The following is an 18619-nucleotide window of genomic DNA, read 5'->3' on the forward strand; positions in this document are numbered from 1 at the left end:
TAAAGCTGGTATTGACTACTACAAGTATAGAAAAGTGCTCAGAGAGCTGTACTAACCAGGCTCCCTCAAATTTAGGATATTAAACAGAAGAGATTATTAAATTTTCAGTTATTCAAGGGAGAATGCTCTAGAAATTCTCCAAACTTTCCTAAACAAAAGTCTTCATCTTATGAAAAGTATTTTTAAAATAATGTATAAATCATTGCTGAGCAACGGAATTCCAAGTAGTTATTTGTATTATCCCTCTTTCACATAACATACAATTTTTAACTTTACTTAGATTTGACAGACCAAAGTCACTCTCCTCAGAACTCAACTTGGAGATTTAAAAATCTGAGTTGAACTTTCAGACTGGAGAAAACTGCTGTGTAAGAAAGATGGCACAGTCCTACTCTACTCCACTTGTTTCTCAGTTGGCGTCTTGTTGGCTTCTTGAAAATGTAGCCCAAATTAGAAAGCTATTATAAATTGTGTATCTCTGACCAATAGCACCTAGAATTCCCCAACTTCACACTGACATTTTACCCCATAAGGATATTTTAAATGATCAAAACTTAAGTACGTTTTCTCCCACAGCACCTGCAGAACTGCAGACTGGCAGAAGTGCTATGTGAGCACACTGCTCCACAGAGGTGCAAGAGGTCTTTTCTGTGACCAGTTAGGCAACTCAAGAGATGCTGGTACAAATCCAAGCATGCAGTGTTCTGCCACAATTTCAAGGTACGCTCAAGTGAAGCAAATACTTCTCAGTTTGTCCAAAGAGTTTTGGATTTTCCCAAGACAGTTTGAACAAACCCAGAATTGTATGCTTTTGAAAATCCATGTCTAAATATGTCTGAAGTAAGAATCATTATTTATTTTCCCAGAAACACTGAGTATTTCTCAAACTAACCACCACAGAAGATTAAATTGAACATGTAGATAATTACTTTTTGGTACATGTTTAAATTCTTCTGAACTACTAGGATTTAAAATCTGTGTCATGCAAATGTAACGTGAAATCTCCTCTCTCATTTGTAGACTGTTTATATTTTAAGGCATATGTCTCAAACTTCAGCACTTCTATTGTTGGTTGTTATTTATTTTATTTCCTATCTATTTTGAAAAAAAAATTCCTTCCAGTTTTGAATTTTCTCAAAACGAGCCAAATGTTTGGGCTCTTATGAAATATTTATATAATAACTATTCGCTATTTACATAGTTAAAAATAGGTACTATATATATAGTATTAACTCATACTGTAAAAACCAATCACATTGCTAGTTGATGCTTTCTTTGTATATATCTCAGCTAACTCATACTTCATTCCTAGATACTATTCCTCAGTTTATAAACAATCCTTGGAATCACCTAGAAATTTAGGAATGCAAAATACTCTGAGTCCTGTGTATATATCAACTGTCACATTTTATACTCGTGGGCAGAATTGCCATTTAGAAAACCTATACAGGGGCAGGGGACAGGTTAAGAGGAACCTTATGACCTTCAACAAACATGAATGCAAAGTCCCACACCTGGGAAGGAAGAGCCCCTGGAATGATACAGGTTGAGGACTAAACAGATGGTGGAATTCCAGCACTAAATCTAACTGAACCTCCATTGCTTTGATATTGTCTTTCTGTCCCTGAAATGGCCTTTGTTTTAAAAAGAAAAGACATTAGATGAAAGACCTTCTCAAAATAAACTTTAACACATTTATGCAAAAAATAAATGTTGTAACCAGATAGCAGAAACATACATCCTTAAAATACCCCAAAACTAACAGGCAAGAAGAATGAATGTGATATTTTCAAACAGAGGTGCAAAAGGAATTATTTAAAAATTCCTAAGACTTGGGTATTTTAGTAATAAAAATTTAGTTGTTACAAAAATAAAAAAAAAGAACACCACACAAACAAACAAAAAAACCCACAAAAACAACGCTGTCTGTACTTTTTGGTTTTTTTTCCTCTTAGGGCAGCCAACAGCACTAATGGTTTATCTCAGGATTATCACTTGTATCTGGATAGGTGGGGAAAAAACAAAAAAAAAGGCTCAGAACTTCCAAAACAGAAATAATCAAGTTTTAGTAGTACCCATAAGAAGATGAGCCAAATCAGAATCTCTTGAAACAGGAGTGTATTGGAGAGAAAATATGAAAGGCAGTCTGTGAAACCAAGCAAGCCTGAGAGCAGTGATCAAAAGAATCCTGAGGAGTATGCAGACATTAAGCATATCTTCTAATGCAGAATACAGAATACAGTGAATACAGAAAAAGGGAAAAACGGAAGGCAAACACTGAGCTGGGCCAACTTCATGGAAATAAAAACTTGCAAACAAGCTTTTTGAAATTAAAAGTTTGTTTTGAAATAAGGTTTTAGTTACACCTGTTTCTTGAATGGTACCTCGCTGGTCCCAGATGGCACTGAGATAGTATCAGGTGTTACACCTGTGCAGCTATGTTACTTTCTAGAAACAGAAATAATTGGAAGGAAAGGACCAATGAAAAGAAATCACAGAAACTGAAACTTCAACAGAACTTGAGACACTGAAGAAAAAAAAAAATGGTTCCAAGAAATGGGAAGGGCTTCATTAATCCAAATCTCTAAGTAGTAGATATCAAACCGTAATTTTTTTTCTGTATAATCTCTCTCAAGATTTTTTCCTAAGAACAAAATGTCGTGGATCTTCATGATGTACTATGATTTTTTATTTAGTATTATTATTTTTTAACTGGAAACTGTTAATTATTGATCAAAATGACCACAAGATCCATGCAATGTCTTTTTCACTCTAATCACTTTCTTTACAGTTCGAGTAGAGGAAGCTGATGACCTGCTTTACTATAACCCATGGTTCACAAGGGATTAGCCAGCTCAGATCTAACTCAGTCCTTCTTTCAAGTGTGCATCTTATTGTTTTACTTGATATTCTAAATGAAGTGATTACAAATATTAAACAGTTTCATCCTAGAGATATTTTTTTAGCAATAAATGAAATAAATGGTATAGAAAACCTGCTAAAGTGAAGAGAATTTTATTTAAGAAAACCAAGATACGATGATATAAATAAGTATTACATAGAATATCAATACTATTCTGAAGCAAGGACCATAAATTTAAAAATGAAATAATCACATAAAACAATTTAATCACAGTTGATTCTTAAGCAAAAGAATGTTGCTTCTTTCTTCCCATTCTCCAGGTACTTCCTGGTCTTCAAATTACTTCTATGAACATCTGATAGAGATTTTAGTACTTATTTATATACTTCAGGAGATTACGTTTATGGTATGGCACTCATAAGTTTCAAATACAAAATACTTTTTCACCGAATTGAATGTGTTTTAATAGTCGCAGAATTCTCCATAAAGTGGTACATTGCATTAATTTTCCTCTCCAGTTGTTCATTTATCACTGAGATGCTTTACTATAGAGAATCTTATTTGGGGAAGATCAGGAGGAAGAAATGAAAATACAGGTTGTTTTCCTTTAGTGTGCTAATGTATTGCTTATTAGAAGAGTCAAATATTTTCAACACATAGTGAATACACGGGCAATCCAATTTCAGCTGCTTCTACACAGTTCCAAACTTCCTCTGATATTCTGACCTCCTAAATCGCTTTTCAGAAGACCCTTTCACTTTTACAGTATCATCAGTGTATCTTTCTCCTCTCTTTGTTGATTGCTTGCTTTTGTTTCCCTGCGCTGTAAAGTGCCCTAACTTTTGTTACACTTCCTATTACCATTACAACAGAGCATAGTCAGCCTTGCTTTTCTCCTCTTCACAAAAACCATCTATCTTTGGAGAAACAGGTCACTATTGCCTTGAAGACTAGATTACAGCAAAGTGCTCAGAAGATTACACTTTAAACTGAAGTACAAGATAAATCCTGAGAGTTTAAACAGTGTATAATAACCCAGGAAAACATTACATTGTAATATTAAAGATGTCCACAATCCTCCAGCTGATGCTTGAAACACAGGGGTTTGACTCAATAGGCCAAAATTAGCCATATCTAGGATATCACTCCTGAGAAATTTTCTCTTGCCCTAACTCAAATTTCATTGAATTTATCACAGATCTTTTTGTATGAGAAATTAAACAATAACAAAACATTCTTTGTGAAGCCCTCATAACTTTATGTCTTCTACTGATTTCTTATTACCTCAATACAACATGCTTCAGAAGATACTAGACCATTCAATTTTCCAAGCAATGACCTCCAGCTGCATTTGGGAGGTAAGTTTAACAATTGGTGTCAAAGGATATTTCAGCAGACATAGTACCACTCTTAGAGGTGAGGGTGCTACTTGCGTGTGTTGATTTAAATGAAAATAAACATGGCAGATAAAAACTGGCTACAGTAAAGTTTTGTAGAGTCTTCTGTCAAAAAAAAAAATAAAGCTGGAGGCAGTTAGGTTGAAACATCTGAAACCCATCAACAGTTTAGTAGACTGTCAAAGAAAGATAAAGAAAATAATCTCAATACTCAGCATCAACCTGAAAATAAAACAAATGTTTGGGATTACTAAGAACATATTGCAAAAAAAGAGAGCAATGTTGTGCAGTTGTTGAAAAACACAGTTTACCCTTTAATATTGTTGGCAATTCTGGTCTCCTCAGATTCAAAAAGATAAGGTAGAACTGGAAAAAGCTCAAAGAGCAATACAAATAACCAAAGATACATATTTATGGAGCGAGTAAGAAAATACATAAAACTGTTGACCTTCACTTCTAACATAGTAACTACAGGGAATCACTTGAGCTACCAGTGACAAAGAAGCCGTTTCTCAAAAAGTAACACCCATATTGGTTGAGAGGTCTGTGGAATTAACTAACAAAGGATGTCAGGGATGCTAACAGGTCTGAGAGGATACTGAATAAATAGATGGAAGGAAAAAAAAAATAGCAGGTTATCAAATACACAAAACTGCTTCCATCTCATCTGAAAACAACTTGAAGTCAGGAGAGTTCTGTGGAGAACTTCATAACGTAAGATATGCAAAATTAGGTCATAGTCCAGTATTTGTTCTCTGGAGCAACGGGCCCATTCAGCTCAATATTTGATCTCCACAAATGGCAAAAGGAAATGAGAGGATGCTGGTTTGGGAGGTCATGTATCTTCCCTAAAGCTTATCTTTTCTTGTTCTATTACAGTAAGGATGCTGGGCTAGAGCATTGATCTGTATACAGGAGATATTCAGCTTTTATTAAAATCACATTCGCAAAAGGAGTCACTCTCCAGCTGTACTGAAGGAAAAGATGGAAGAGTTTCTCACTTAGTACATGTTCATTGAGACAGCACTATATAAATTAACATTTCAAAATAATAAATAGAAATATTAAAAATGCTTCAAAGACTAATGTGACTAATTGATTATTTTTCTACTTCCAGTTGTATTTCTACTTTAGGCTATAGGACTTGCCCTTTTTCGAATAGTGTAATTTGTCCTGAGATAAAACCATGACAATATTTCCCGAAAAGCTAAGCTCCCACTTACTATTTTTATGGGATCAAGCCTTACAGGTCTTAAAGATTTTTCTCCCTTTTCCTTTTGTATCAAAGTAAAGATTCTCTCCGTTGTAGCTAAATATTGTATGATACTTGCTGAAACAATCACAACAAGTGAGGTAGGTTGTATAAATTTTGGTTAAAATGTTATTAGTGTCCTAGTTGTTGACAGCTGCTGATTTGTGCCGCTTCCAGTCTCACATCAACATGTAAGCTTCAAAGTCACTACACATCAAATTGCAGGTTAAAAAATATCTGAGATGGAGTTTTGTTCACAGTGAAGGGAAGTGAAAAAGAATCCCAGCCATTAGTCAATACCATGATTGTTTCAATCAAACTCCATGTATGCTATTTTACCTGACATCTTACTTACTTGCTTTGTTTTTCCATACTTGCTACTCTGAGACTTTCCCATCGAGAATTAAGTAGATTCATTTGTTCTTGGATTTCATTCTCTTCATCATCTGAAAGTTTTCCAGTCGATAGCAGTTGACTTCCAACTTGCAAAACATTGCCAACACGTCCTTGGTGAGCTGTTAACTCCATCATAAAACCCTGACAATAAAAGAAAATCCAGTTTTAAGTTTGATTCTTTGGAAGGAAAAAACCAGACTTCAGAGAAATACCTTCAATTCCACCACTTTCCAAACATGATTTTCAACTTTGTTTTTTGGTTTTGGTTTTGGTTTTTTTTAACCCCTCTCCAAATCTTGTAACACAAACCAGAAATAAACACTTTCAATTTTTGTATAGGACAAAAAGTTATTTAGTCTGGAGAAGAGGAAGGCTGACCTACTGCTCTCTACAACTACCCCAAAGGAGGCTGTAATGAGGTCAGTTGTGTACTAACAAGCAATATGACAGAATGAAACATCCTCAAATTGCACCAGAGGAGGTTTAGATTGGATATCAGGAAAGTGTTCTTCACCTAAAGGGTTGTCAGTCATTGGAACAGGCTGCGCAAGGAAGTGGTTCAGTCACCATCCCTGGAGATATATAAAAGACAAGTAGATGTGGTCCCTGGGAACAGGGTTTAGTAGTGAACTTAGCAGTGTTAGGTTTACAGTTGAACTTGATGATCTCAAGGGCTTTTTCCAACTTAAATGATTCTCTGATTCTAGGGTACAGTCTCCAGTACTACCTTTAAATTCTCCAAATCAAAATTTAAAAAAAAAAAATAAAATTAACTAGAAATATCTTTGGTTTGAATTTTTTACCTCCTTTGGTATACAACCAGATAAATTACTATTGGAGGATTAGTATAAATACATACCTCATGAGTGTGAAATTGTTCTTTAACAACTTCTACATCATTGGATATATCTCCTTGTGCTTGTAATGCATCTTCAGCGGAGAGAAGCCATGTGAGTACTTCTTCTAAAGCAGTTTGGTAGCTTTCAAGATCCATTTCAGACCCCATCCGCATGGTGGTGATAAATGTCTTTTCTTCAACCGTTTCTAAAAACTGAATATAAACCAAAATTTTAAGAGTAATGCAAATAGTATCTGCTCAGACAGTTCTATGATGGAATAAACAGAACATCTTGTCTTGTATAAAACCCCAGCTTTTTCTAAAAGAAAAAAATATTAGATGGCTAATGTATATATAGTATAAAAGCAGTTAATTGACCATGATCATCTAAGATTGCGGGAAATTAAAAAAAAAATCTCATATTAAATTAGATATTTTACACTAGAATTCAAAATTCCTAGCAAGTATCCCGAATAGTTCCAATATTTAAATTATACCAGTAGAGTGCTGTTACACATGTTTTTCAATAGTCTGATTTTTAATTTCTAGTTTACTGTTTCTTATTTAAATATTTTCTCTTGGAAATGAGAAAGACATTTATTTCCCACAGCAGCTAGTAAAATTCTGTCATCAAAAAAGCAGCAAGTTTCATGATGCCATTGCAGAAAATCTATGGAAAATACAATATAAAAAACAACCTTTTATACTACATGCAACGCTAGGCTTGAACAATCTATATAGACACCCATTTTGTTAAAACCATTCTAGAAAGTTGAAAAAGCTCAGAAATCTCATGCCAAATTATACTTTTTAAAACCAAAGTGCATTCATGTTGATTTCTCTTTCCTTCAAAAGCCACCCTCACATTTATTCTAGAGAAGCCAGGTGACTCTCACAAGTGCAGAATTCAGACTTCTGTTATATTACTTAAATTTAAGAAAATCAACAAGAATTTACTGATTAGTAGAATCTACTATTCTAATAGAATCTACTGATCAGTAGAAGACAAGGACCAAGCAGAAGCCAGAAATACAGGTTTGCTACAGAAGATATTATCCCATACTTTTCCAGAAAGTTTTGAAGAAGTTTAGTTACTTTCCTAGCAATTTAGTATAAAAGCAAGCTCTTTACATAAAAATATGCTATGCTTTTATAAAAAATGCTACCAAGGCACTTAATGTTTTTTATAGTTGGCAGAAATTGTCTCTACTGACATATTTGTGCCAATAAAACATTCGAAGCAGCTTCTAAAGCCTTTCAGTGTAGTTTAAGACAGGAAGTCAAAAACTATCACTGGAACCAAAAGCAGGAAGTGTAATGGATGTAATGTAATCACTTAACGACAAATTAATTTTGAATTGTACAGATCTAATAATTACATGCAATTTACATGAATACCACTGTCATATGTGTGTTAGGCTAGCTAAAACACTAGTCAAAACTTCATCACTACTTATGCATCAAAACCAATGTTCAGTAACTAAATCTGCATCAGAAAAGCAGGCTTGGAAATCTGATAAAGTCAATAATTTCATTTTTTGCTTTAACGAGAGTACAATCTTACAAAAATATAAACAATAAAGAACAGAAAATGTTTATCATATATTCCTGTTGCACATAATATTTGAATTGTGTACAATATCAGATTTTAAGTAGTCTACAATGTCATAAAAAATAACACCCAACCACACCACACTTCTGCAGCATGAGTTTTTGTACTATAAGGTCTATGTGGAAAGGGATAACTTTATCATTTGATATGTAACTTTTTTTTTTTTGCTTTCTCTAAAAATACTGCACAGAATATATCCACATCTGATACACTGGAGAAAAAAAAAAAGATGCTACAACAGCGAGTGAGACTAGGGATAACATGTTTGCGGAGATCTGTGATGAATTCGTGTCAGTTATTTGTTTGAAAATTCTCCATTTGAAAATCCTTCTTTCTATAGATCTGATAAAAACATTGTCTCAGGTATGACAATTGTTTAACTAAGCAAACCTTAAAAACTCTTTTCTGAAGAATGACATGTTGATCAAGATTTCCACTGCTTTCTCTCATGCTATCACAAATATTACATGGAATTGCACTGAAAAATCTTGGATTCATGACTTTCAATAGCAAAATGGTGCAGACTAACTTCTGATCCATTATAAGAACACTTGAAGAAATGTAAAAAAAAAAAGCAAACACTCTAACATAAATGCAAACTAAAGAGTTTATTGGCAGGCATTCCAAAGTATGTTCTCATTCAAGAAATGACAATTTTCTGACATAGGAAAAGCAGAAAAGGGCTAGAGGAAGTGTAACCAAAGGACTTTGTGGAATGGTGTCAGTAATCCTTATATTCGGTAGAGGGAGCAAACAAGAACTTCTCCACCTTCCCCTCAAATCTTACAGCATCACTGCCAGTAGAAAGCTAGGGTCAGTCATGAGGTGACAAATCAGAGGTACGGATATCAGCAGTGCTTGAAAGATAAAGAGTTAAAAAAAACCTGACATAGACCTTTATGAATAGCATATCTGAAGAATTTTCAACTGCTGAGGCCTAGTAAAGTCACTATATCATCATGCCTGCTCTTTTCCCTTACATTTTGGGGAAAAGAAAAAATAAAACAAAGAGAAAAAATAGTAGTAGCATCTTGTTATTCTAGAGGACATTGAGCATGCAGAGAACTTGCATTCGGATTTGAGAGTGACACATGCAGAGACCTCTGAGATTGCCAAAGGAATGAAAAAAAACCTGGTCAAATCAGCAGAAATTCAGACTGTTGGCTCAACTGAAAATGGAACATCAAACACTAAGCTAAATCCACACCTGGAAGTGGATAACTACTGACCTACTGTGTATGCCACACACTTTGTATTAAAAAGCAAAACTAAAAAAAAAAGTGTCTCAAAGTAATATTAATCTACATAAAGATCATTCACTCCAGAACACAAACCAAAATTAAGTAGGCAGATCCCACAGCACCAATTCACATAACACAAACAACGAAAACCCTAAATTTTATAAATCATAATGGTAAGCAAATCCATTTAAAAAGAAAAAAAAACCACACACATCACAAAACAACACAAATCTGACATCTCCTGTGAGTGTCCTCATTTCTGAATTCATATGAATTTTAAGGTATTGCATATACTACATCGAGAACAAAGAGTCAATAATAGAGACATCTTACATAATTGTGATGACTGTTTCTAACCATAATTTTTAAGAGAATGAAAAACAATTAGGACACATTGAAGTTAAATTGTTATAGCCACATATTGCTAGGAAAAAAGCTACTCAAATATGCATGCAGTTCCATTCTTGAAACAAAAACTATTCTTAGTAAAGTACTTAATGATTATGCAAAACAAAGTTGATTGGGTGCAGCCAAAGCAAAACATTTACAGAGAGTAATCTACTGAATAACAATGCATATGCGACACACAAATGTTAAGGGGAAAAATTATGTTAAAAATTCCGATGTTTGACGAAGACTGCATCACATCTAGCTAGGAATAAGTCAGTCAGTCAGCTCACAGACTACTTTGGAAAACAGCCAGTCATTTTTGCATGGAAAACAGAGCTGGTTGTTATTATGGAAATAACATTATAATTTAAATTATATAAATTAACTTATATAAACTATATATTTAAATTAAAATTCATTATTATAGTAATTTCCTTTTATTATAGACTGACCTAGAAGGAAAAAAAAATCCTCTGAACCCATGTGTTGTCTTCTAGAGTATCTTTTTCCTTTGCTGCTGCACATAGAAGAATTACATCTAGATGAAAAGATGAAAATTTGAATTTTTACACACTTCATCACTTCTTGCTGGGGTGTGGGTGCTGGAAGACCCCAAGGACTCTTAAACTTTAATTTAAAGTATAAGGAGATTAAATAAAAAGCCTTTGACCTTCACAAGCCTGGAAAAATGAGGTATGCCTGGCAGCTGTATAAATTAATTCACAGAGTTTAAACCATGAGCTTGCAGCTGCTTCAGGGTAGGAAAGGGAGGGGAGAAAGGGTTCCTCATCTACCATTGCATTATGTTCCTAAAGGGAGGAGAAGGATTGGACTTGTGTTGGTAAATTCTCCAAAAATGTTTCTATTTGTTCATAAGGACTGTATCTGAGTTTTAGAAATTAGTTGGACAGTTTTAGAAAGTAGTTTTGCAGTGAAGATTTAGGCTTCATTCCAGCACTCTCGTTTACATTATATATTTTCTTCCTTCAGAAACTACCTGTCTCACTGTAAAAGATGTAGAATCTGGCACTAGACATTTAGAGCTTTAAGACTCGGAGACATATAATTTTAAATAAACAATTTTCTGCTAAAGGCAAATTTAAGTTCAAAGTCGTTTTCTCATTTTGAAAACTCCCTTTACAGGATTACAGCCTCAGAAAGTAGCAGGTATTTTCACCCTCTAACTATCCTACCAGTAAGACTGATACCACATCTTATTTTTTCAGTTCCTCCAAGTTTCTCATTACAAAATCATATTTTATGTGTCATTAAAATTGCCAAATTATAACTGTTAAAAGGTTACATGCTAAAATCTTATTTTCAATAATCAAGACTATGTTTTCTTAGCAAATAATCTCAGACAAAATAGTTCAGTTATTTGTGTTATTAAAACTAATAAGATAACATCAGTCATAGTGTTTGTTATTATAATGTTAACTATTTACGTGTTCTAAATGAGGCTAGCATTTTCATTTTATTAAGGATTTCGAACCTGCCTTTGTGAAGGAAAACATGTTGCATCAGGAAGATGCTTCTCCTTGCCATTCATATGAAAATCCACCTAGGATTTGCCTTATCATAAATCTGAAAGATTGCAGGTTTTGCTGTCTCAGCTGAGACAATCCAGATTTTTAGTACCTGATTTTCTCAGTGGTTTAATTTATTCTGCAGATGTTTCCACCTGGATGAATTGGCCTGTCCTTGCAACTGCCGTTTTGAGATGCAGCAGATTATTAGTTCATTAAAAGTCAACAGACCTTAGGCAACAGGCACATTGAGAGGCAAAAAGACAGAGCCAGACAGTATGGATAAAAGTACATTACAAAGGAAAGAAAATACTGGAACTATTGACAGGAAAGTGGTAATGAAAATTAATCTCTTCAACTACTCTACTTGGTACAGTTAGTACAAATAAAGACTTAAAAAGACAAATAAAGAATTTACTGGCATTGAAGAAAAATTCTGCACCTTGGGATCTGGAGCATAGAAGCTGGCTTAAGTTAACTGAAAGCAAGTTGAACTAATTGGGCTAGTAAAGGGACTAAGACTGGAAACTGCAAAGACAGGTAAAACAGAATTAACAGACAAGAACAAAGCCTGCCAGCTATCTGGAATGATAAAATTTTCTAACAATTTAAAAACTGTTTCATTTTACATACATGGTCAAGTAAGTCAGTGGTTCACAAAAATATTTTCTGCTTAGCTTGCTTTCTTCAACATGCTCATACTTGGAAAAAATATCCCAACAGGTTTTGGTTAGTAGCTGTCAGACCCTTTTTTCCACAAAGCGTATAAAAATATATTGGTTTTATAATTCTCTAGGGAAATTTTTCAGACTATATTTATTTAAGTGTTTTAATTATATCAAGCTTTTTGTTCTGACTATAAAATGTCTTTCTGTTTGAAGTATTACTGATGACAAGATACACAGTGCTTGCCTCTCTAAGGAAGGCATATCCTGTTCAAGCAATTAAGAATCATGGCTCCACGCAGTAATATGACTTGATGTGGATGAGTTAAATCAACTGACTGTGACTGAACGGAATTACTTTCACCATATACCTGCAAGAAAATAATGATTTCTTCCTGTTGAAATGCCTAGTCCACCCACCATTCTTCAACCCTTTTCTGATCCAAGAACAAGGCACATTCTAAGGAGATGCACATTTCAGGTGCTATTGTGTCACACAGTAGACTGTGAGGTCATTTGGTATCTACATAACACAAAAATAAGAGTACTTTTCTCATAAAGAAAGGTGAAACTTTTACCCTACGATAAATTTTCAGTATTACCTAGTGACTCTTCACAGAACTCTCCAGCAGTAAATGGCAACACGGTCCTGAAAGTTTGTCACAGGTCAAGAAGCCTGGGATGTGTTCCCAGTAGTGCTACCAACAAGGTAACTCCGGATCAGCAGATTCAGCTCCCTTGACAAATATCTATTGTGTTTTATACTATCACGTACATAAAAAAAAAGGAAAAGGTAATTTTATCCATTGATGATAATCAGTCCACCTTAAAATTTGAATTGTGATCATGGTATCATGCAATAGCAAGAAAAATATTCAAGATGGAATAGACAACTGTCATATTTACTTAGTTTTAATTTTTAAAATGTAAATTCTAAATGTAACAAGGACTTAAGTGACAGCCACTTTAAAGCAGTGTTCTGACAAAGATCTTTCAAATGTCTTATATTCTTGATGAAATTTTAATCTAAAAATCTCTATGAGCAGAAAAGCCATTAAATGTATAAACAGAAAAATGGGATGGAGAAAGGTGAACTATATCTTAGCCAAAAGAAATACAAACGAATTATCCAAAAAAGTACTGAGCTATTTCTTTAACTTGTCATATAGGGGACTGAGAAACAAATGCTACTCGTACTACCAAGATGACGCTCCTTTTCCTACTGTCACTTTACCTGAGGGCTAATCTCTGCCAAAGCAACATGCCTTATTCTTTTCTAAGGAGAAATGTGCTTTTTTTGTATGTCTGAAAATTATTTCTTAGGCTTGTTTCCATACTGTTTCAATGTCTCCTTTAAAGTCAGTTGCAATGACTGCTTTAAGAATCTTTATCCTCTCACCCCAAATAATGCTCAGACTAGTTTAACAGCTATCACTCTCATCCCTACACCCCACAACATAAAGGAAAAGATTTTGCAAGTTCTCTGTATAGGCAACTCCTGCTTGTAGGGAAGAACGTGTTGCTACACGAAGAGTTAAGAGTTCACCAATGCAGTCAGGAACAGGCAGCTATAGGTTTGCTCTGCTCACATAGGAGCTGCACACCAACATTGATCTGAACATACGTGACAGACATTAGCTGCCTGTTTACTTTTTTGACTCTTCTATTACAGCGCATTATGAAGCCTGGGCTATGTGAAACGCCCTTGGATGAAGGGACATTACTTCTGTCTGACAAGCCACTGAGCCTGCTTGCAGTTCTCTAGACAGCTCAGCGCGACATGTGCGAGAATAATAGCACCGACCTTGGAGCCAGACGAGACAAGCCTCAGAGCGGAGCAAAAAAAGAGAAACTGCCCAGGAGCAAAAGAGTAGTTGGTTCCACTTGGTGAAATGTAGACACAGAACTGACTAAAATAAAAGGCAGAAGCGAGAACCATTCTGGATAGACAGAGTGGAAGGGAAAAATGTTGTTCAGAAAATTTTAAATTTCTATTTCATCTTGTAGAATCACTTCTTTCTGTTCAGTAAGGGAAGTATTCCTGTGATTTCTTAAGAGCACACGTGTGTGTGTTGGGCCTCCCCCTATATTAATACATGTACCTCTGGCTGGAATTAGACATTGTCAACCTTAAGAACTTGGGCATCCTTTATGACTATTCCAACCTTTCAAACCTCATCTCAGCCAATACAGTAGGATAACCAACACCAAACAGAATGATGTAAAGAGACCACATTATATTTTTTCCAGCTGTTTGAAGCAGTTGAGCATAAAACAAGGAATGTTATCTGTTTCATACAAGATTTTGTTCTCTGTCATTAGAAACCTTCCCCTGCAGTAATCTGTTAAAAACTTTGCTGCAATTCCATATAATTCCATTATATAATGTTATACTTCCATTATTTTTTTTTATAGGTAAAGGAAAAAAGGGAGACCAACACCTATTCTACCGTCTTTGGCCAGAAATAATAACCCTCTATTGCAGAGTAGGGCATCAACCACCTGCAGTAACTTTGACTAAATTTTGCTAGTGGAAAGTCTGAAAATAATTCCTTATTCTTCAGAACTTCTACATGTAAAGCAGTTTTATAATATTGTCCTTGATAAATGATAAAGCTGTCATTTCTACAAACTATACAAACGCAACATAAAAACATGCTCTTTTTGCCTACAGTTCAGTCAGTCGCTACTGTCTGGAGCTTCCTTAAGTCCTGTCTTGGCTAGGGGAATTAAGGCTTAATTAAAAGGAATAAAGGTTATATTCTGCAGCCTCCCAACAGTCTTATAACAGGCCTACCCATAATTACCATTGCAAACACATTAGCAATGCAACACATGAGCAAAACAACATTTGCTTTATTAGAGGAGAAATATGGTTCACCGCATGGCACTCAGTAGAGCTACCACTACTGCTCTTGGTTACGAAGTTCACCAAATAAATGGAATTCAGTACTATTAACATTATCCTGTTCAGGGAGATAATGGAAGGTTCATGAAATCACATACCAAGGACAGCAGCCATCCACATCCACATGCTCAGAATCCAAATGCAGAAAAGAGAAATGATTTGAAAGAAAAAATATTGTGAATGCTCTGAAATAGTGTGGTGGGGGTTTTTTGTTTGTGATTTTTTTTTTTTCTTCACACCATGTGTCCTTGGAGAGAACTATTCACTAAAGGCCAGTGATTAACTTTTATTAAAAAAAAATTCAGCAGAAATCATAAAAGAGGACCACTTGATAAATTTAATCTTAATTAACTCTTGGAGTAAAGGGATACCAGTTAACAAATCTAGTGTCCCTATCAGCAAAAAACTGCCTTGGGCATTTAACTTGATGTCTCAGAAGGGATGGTGAAGAAAAAGTAACATAGAAGACTATGAAGGAGCACAAATGCAACAATATCAATGCTGAAAAAACCACTAAAATGTACTTAATCTCGTTCAGTGCACAGAATGGGCAGCGTTCAGTAAGGGTCTATTTAATATTGTATTTTACCGTTATTGTTCAGTATGCAAACCTAAATCTTTGTCTCATTGAACTCTAAGCCTTATTTTATAAAGATACTTTTTTCAATACTCAGTAGGGCGTTTTGGTGATTCCTCCCCCCTTCAATAGTTCCAAAACTTCAGCAGCATCCACATATTACCTCTATTTTACGTGTGTTGGAATGAAAGACAAAATATACAATAGTTGAATGATTCATGGTGTATAAGCCCTGATTTCTCAGGGTCCTACATAATAATGTAGTTCAAAGCATATTTCCCAGTTGTATCTGAGTGCTCAATGCTTCATTGCTTTAGACCTCAACATCTCACATAACATACCAAGACCTCAGGAACATCTATGAAAGATTAACTGGCTTAGAGGGAAACTCCGTAATTGAGGTAAAGAATATTCCTGAGCAGCGCTCAACTGTTTTAATCACAGAACTGTCTTTCTGCAGTCCCCTGCTCCTTTACTGAACACCTTTCACAAACGTGTTCAGCTGCAGTGCTGACCTATGGAAGAAGAGAGATATGCAATAAATTAGTGGAGCAATGCAACAAGCAGGGAAAAGAGAAAGGAAAAGATGCGCAGCAGGAGCTGAATTTTATCTCTCTCTCCTTGCCCATACAGTCATGGGCAATTCAGGAAGACCTTGAGATACCCCCTCTCTGTCTACCCTCTAACTTCTGCAGTAAACACTTCTGCAGTGTTCACAAAATCAATAGTCTCCTCTATCACACAGTCCAGACTTTCTTTTACAACAGGCTCATTCAGTTCACTGAAGGGTATAAGGACATCAGTTCTTCATAATGCATCTAATCCAACCTGTTTCTCTACTTCTAGGAAATTAACCTTAGTGATACCCCTCTAACAGACAGCAAGCCTGGTTTGTGTATATGATTTCCACGGACTTTTTTTTTTCTAAAGTAAACTTTCATAAAAGGAATTCCATGCCTTGGCAGTGCTACACGAAATGTGCAATTTGGTTCGAGAGACACTGAGTGTCAATTCAAAACAAGCACGTGCAAATCCTGAACTCAGCCTCTAAAGTGGCACTTTGAACAACCTACTTCAAACCATCCTTATTCTAGCTTTATTTATTCACCATAACCAGCCCCTCAGGTCAGACTCATTTTTCTTGGCAGTTGATTCCAGTTTCTACTGCTTAGGTCTCATATGTCTCTATGTCTATAGTGTTAGCTGTTAAAATTTAAGTATACCCCCAAAATGGGTAAATTTATGATTCTGCAGAGATTTATAACTTGGTTAAATCTGACTCCTTTCCTGAAATAACAATTACCCCTGGGCTAATTTAAGATCCCTCGAAGAACAGGGTGAGAGTGTGAGAGTTTTTTAAGAAATGGACAGTTGTATTATAATACAGACAAAACAGTTCATTGCTTCCTAATCTGGTCTTCAGAAGCAGATTAACTGCTTTGTCTGAAGTTTTTAATTCAACATGAGGCAAATACACCTGATCTACAATGTTATCTCAAAACCATATCCTTTCGGTAAAGTTACGGTAAGTTCTATCTTTATAAACACTATACGAACTTGAAGCAGAAGAGTTACGCGTTCTCATGAACTGGTAGTAATACAAGGTTGTGTGCAATAGAGCTTTCCCTAGGAACAAACCGGAGTACATGCTTTTCTGAAGTATCTTGTTATACGGCTACATGCCTATTTGCTTAATAAGAAATAAAAAACATTATCACAAGCTACAGAGGTAGAGAACCAATGAGAACCAGAAATTGATAAGGTATATAAAATCCCCAATAATGACAGAGTGAGAAGTATAAACTTTGTAGCTGCTACAAAAATTTTGCAGTCATTTTATGCTGGGTTAATCTACGTACAAGACAGTGACAGTTTGAAAGAAGTAGATAGAAGAGGTTAAAATGTATACATAAAGGTTGGGGGTTTTTTATTTTTTTTTTTTTAAATTCATCACTGTATGTATTATTGGGGACTCCCTACTTCACGAGAGCTTACAGATGAGAAGAGGCAAACTTTCTGGGTTCTCCAGAGGCTCTACCAGTGGGTACTGTACTTATTTTAACTAAATCTGTCAGGAAAATATAATGCAAATTATGGAAACACATTCTCACAGTATATATCAAGTCATTGCTTTAACACATTTTGGTTATTTTACAGTTACAGAAGCAGTATCATTGTTAACTGAAAAGGGAAAAGGCACGCAACTACCTGGTTCTAAAAATTAAAGTAAAAAATGAAATTAAATACACAAAGATCATTTAAATAGCATTAAATTTTACAGGTTATATTTTTTTAATCCTTTCTTTACAAGCACACTAACATATTTTCAGTTGGGTTTACTTAGAAGAGTAATGTGCAGCCTGTGAGCTGTGTATGCATTGGATCCAGGCATTCCTGATTACAGGCCACAAAAATCAGCTATGAAAGTAAGCCTGCTGTGCCTTAGAGTTTGTTTTTCGAATTTTGCAATTGCTGGGAACTTCCATGGAATTTGTAGGTGCTAACTTACAAATCATGTAATTAGTTCTTAAAAAGCTGAGGACACTTCTGGCAATTTTAATTAACAAATCTGATCAACTGGACTTGTGTTGCTGCAGTTGTTCATAGAATAGATAATCTCTCAGTATATCTCACAAAAGGTACCTGTGCTGTAAGGGAGCCGCTGGTGAAAACAGAAAATATCACTAACAAAAAGCTCGAAAAAAATAGCTCTAAGTGAAATATTTATATTAACTAGTATAGCTCACAATACAAAACTAAAATCCATTAAATTTACCAAGTAGTGACAACGCCTTTTTCCCCCCCCCACCCCCATCCTCAGAAGATGAATGAAATGAAAGTTACTGCTGAATGTCAGCATGGAAGTCCCATTAAAATAAATAAATTGGCTTTGGACACATGCATGCAATGAACTCACAGACCTTTGAAAATGCATAGATTTTCATGCCAGAGTA

General features: G+C 35.0%; 1 protein-coding gene across 10 annotated transcripts in view; it reads right to left on the reverse strand.

The window, feature by feature from the left end:
* The window catches only part of DMD (dystrophin), a 1281342-nt gene that overhangs the window by 790850 nt on the left and 471873 nt on the right, over nucleotides 1–18619 (reverse strand). For all 10 annotated transcript variants that reach the window (XM_065627016.1, XM_065627025.1, XM_065626998.1 and 7 more), the window contains 2 exons: nucleotides 6768–6959; nucleotides 5868–6049 (listed from right to left, as the gene is read on the reverse strand). In XM_065627016.1, the coding sequence (XP_065483088.1) occupies nucleotides 5868–6049; nucleotides 6768–6959 (374 nt within the window). The remainder of the gene's footprint in view (nucleotides 1–5867; nucleotides 6050–6767; nucleotides 6960–18619) is intronic.

This window comes from Caloenas nicobarica, chromosome 1, assembly GCF_036013445.1.
Source record: "Caloenas nicobarica isolate bCalNic1 chromosome 1, bCalNic1.hap1, whole genome shotgun sequence".
NCBI classification, from domain to species: domain Eukaryota; kingdom Metazoa; phylum Chordata; class Aves; order Columbiformes; family Columbidae; genus Caloenas; species Caloenas nicobarica.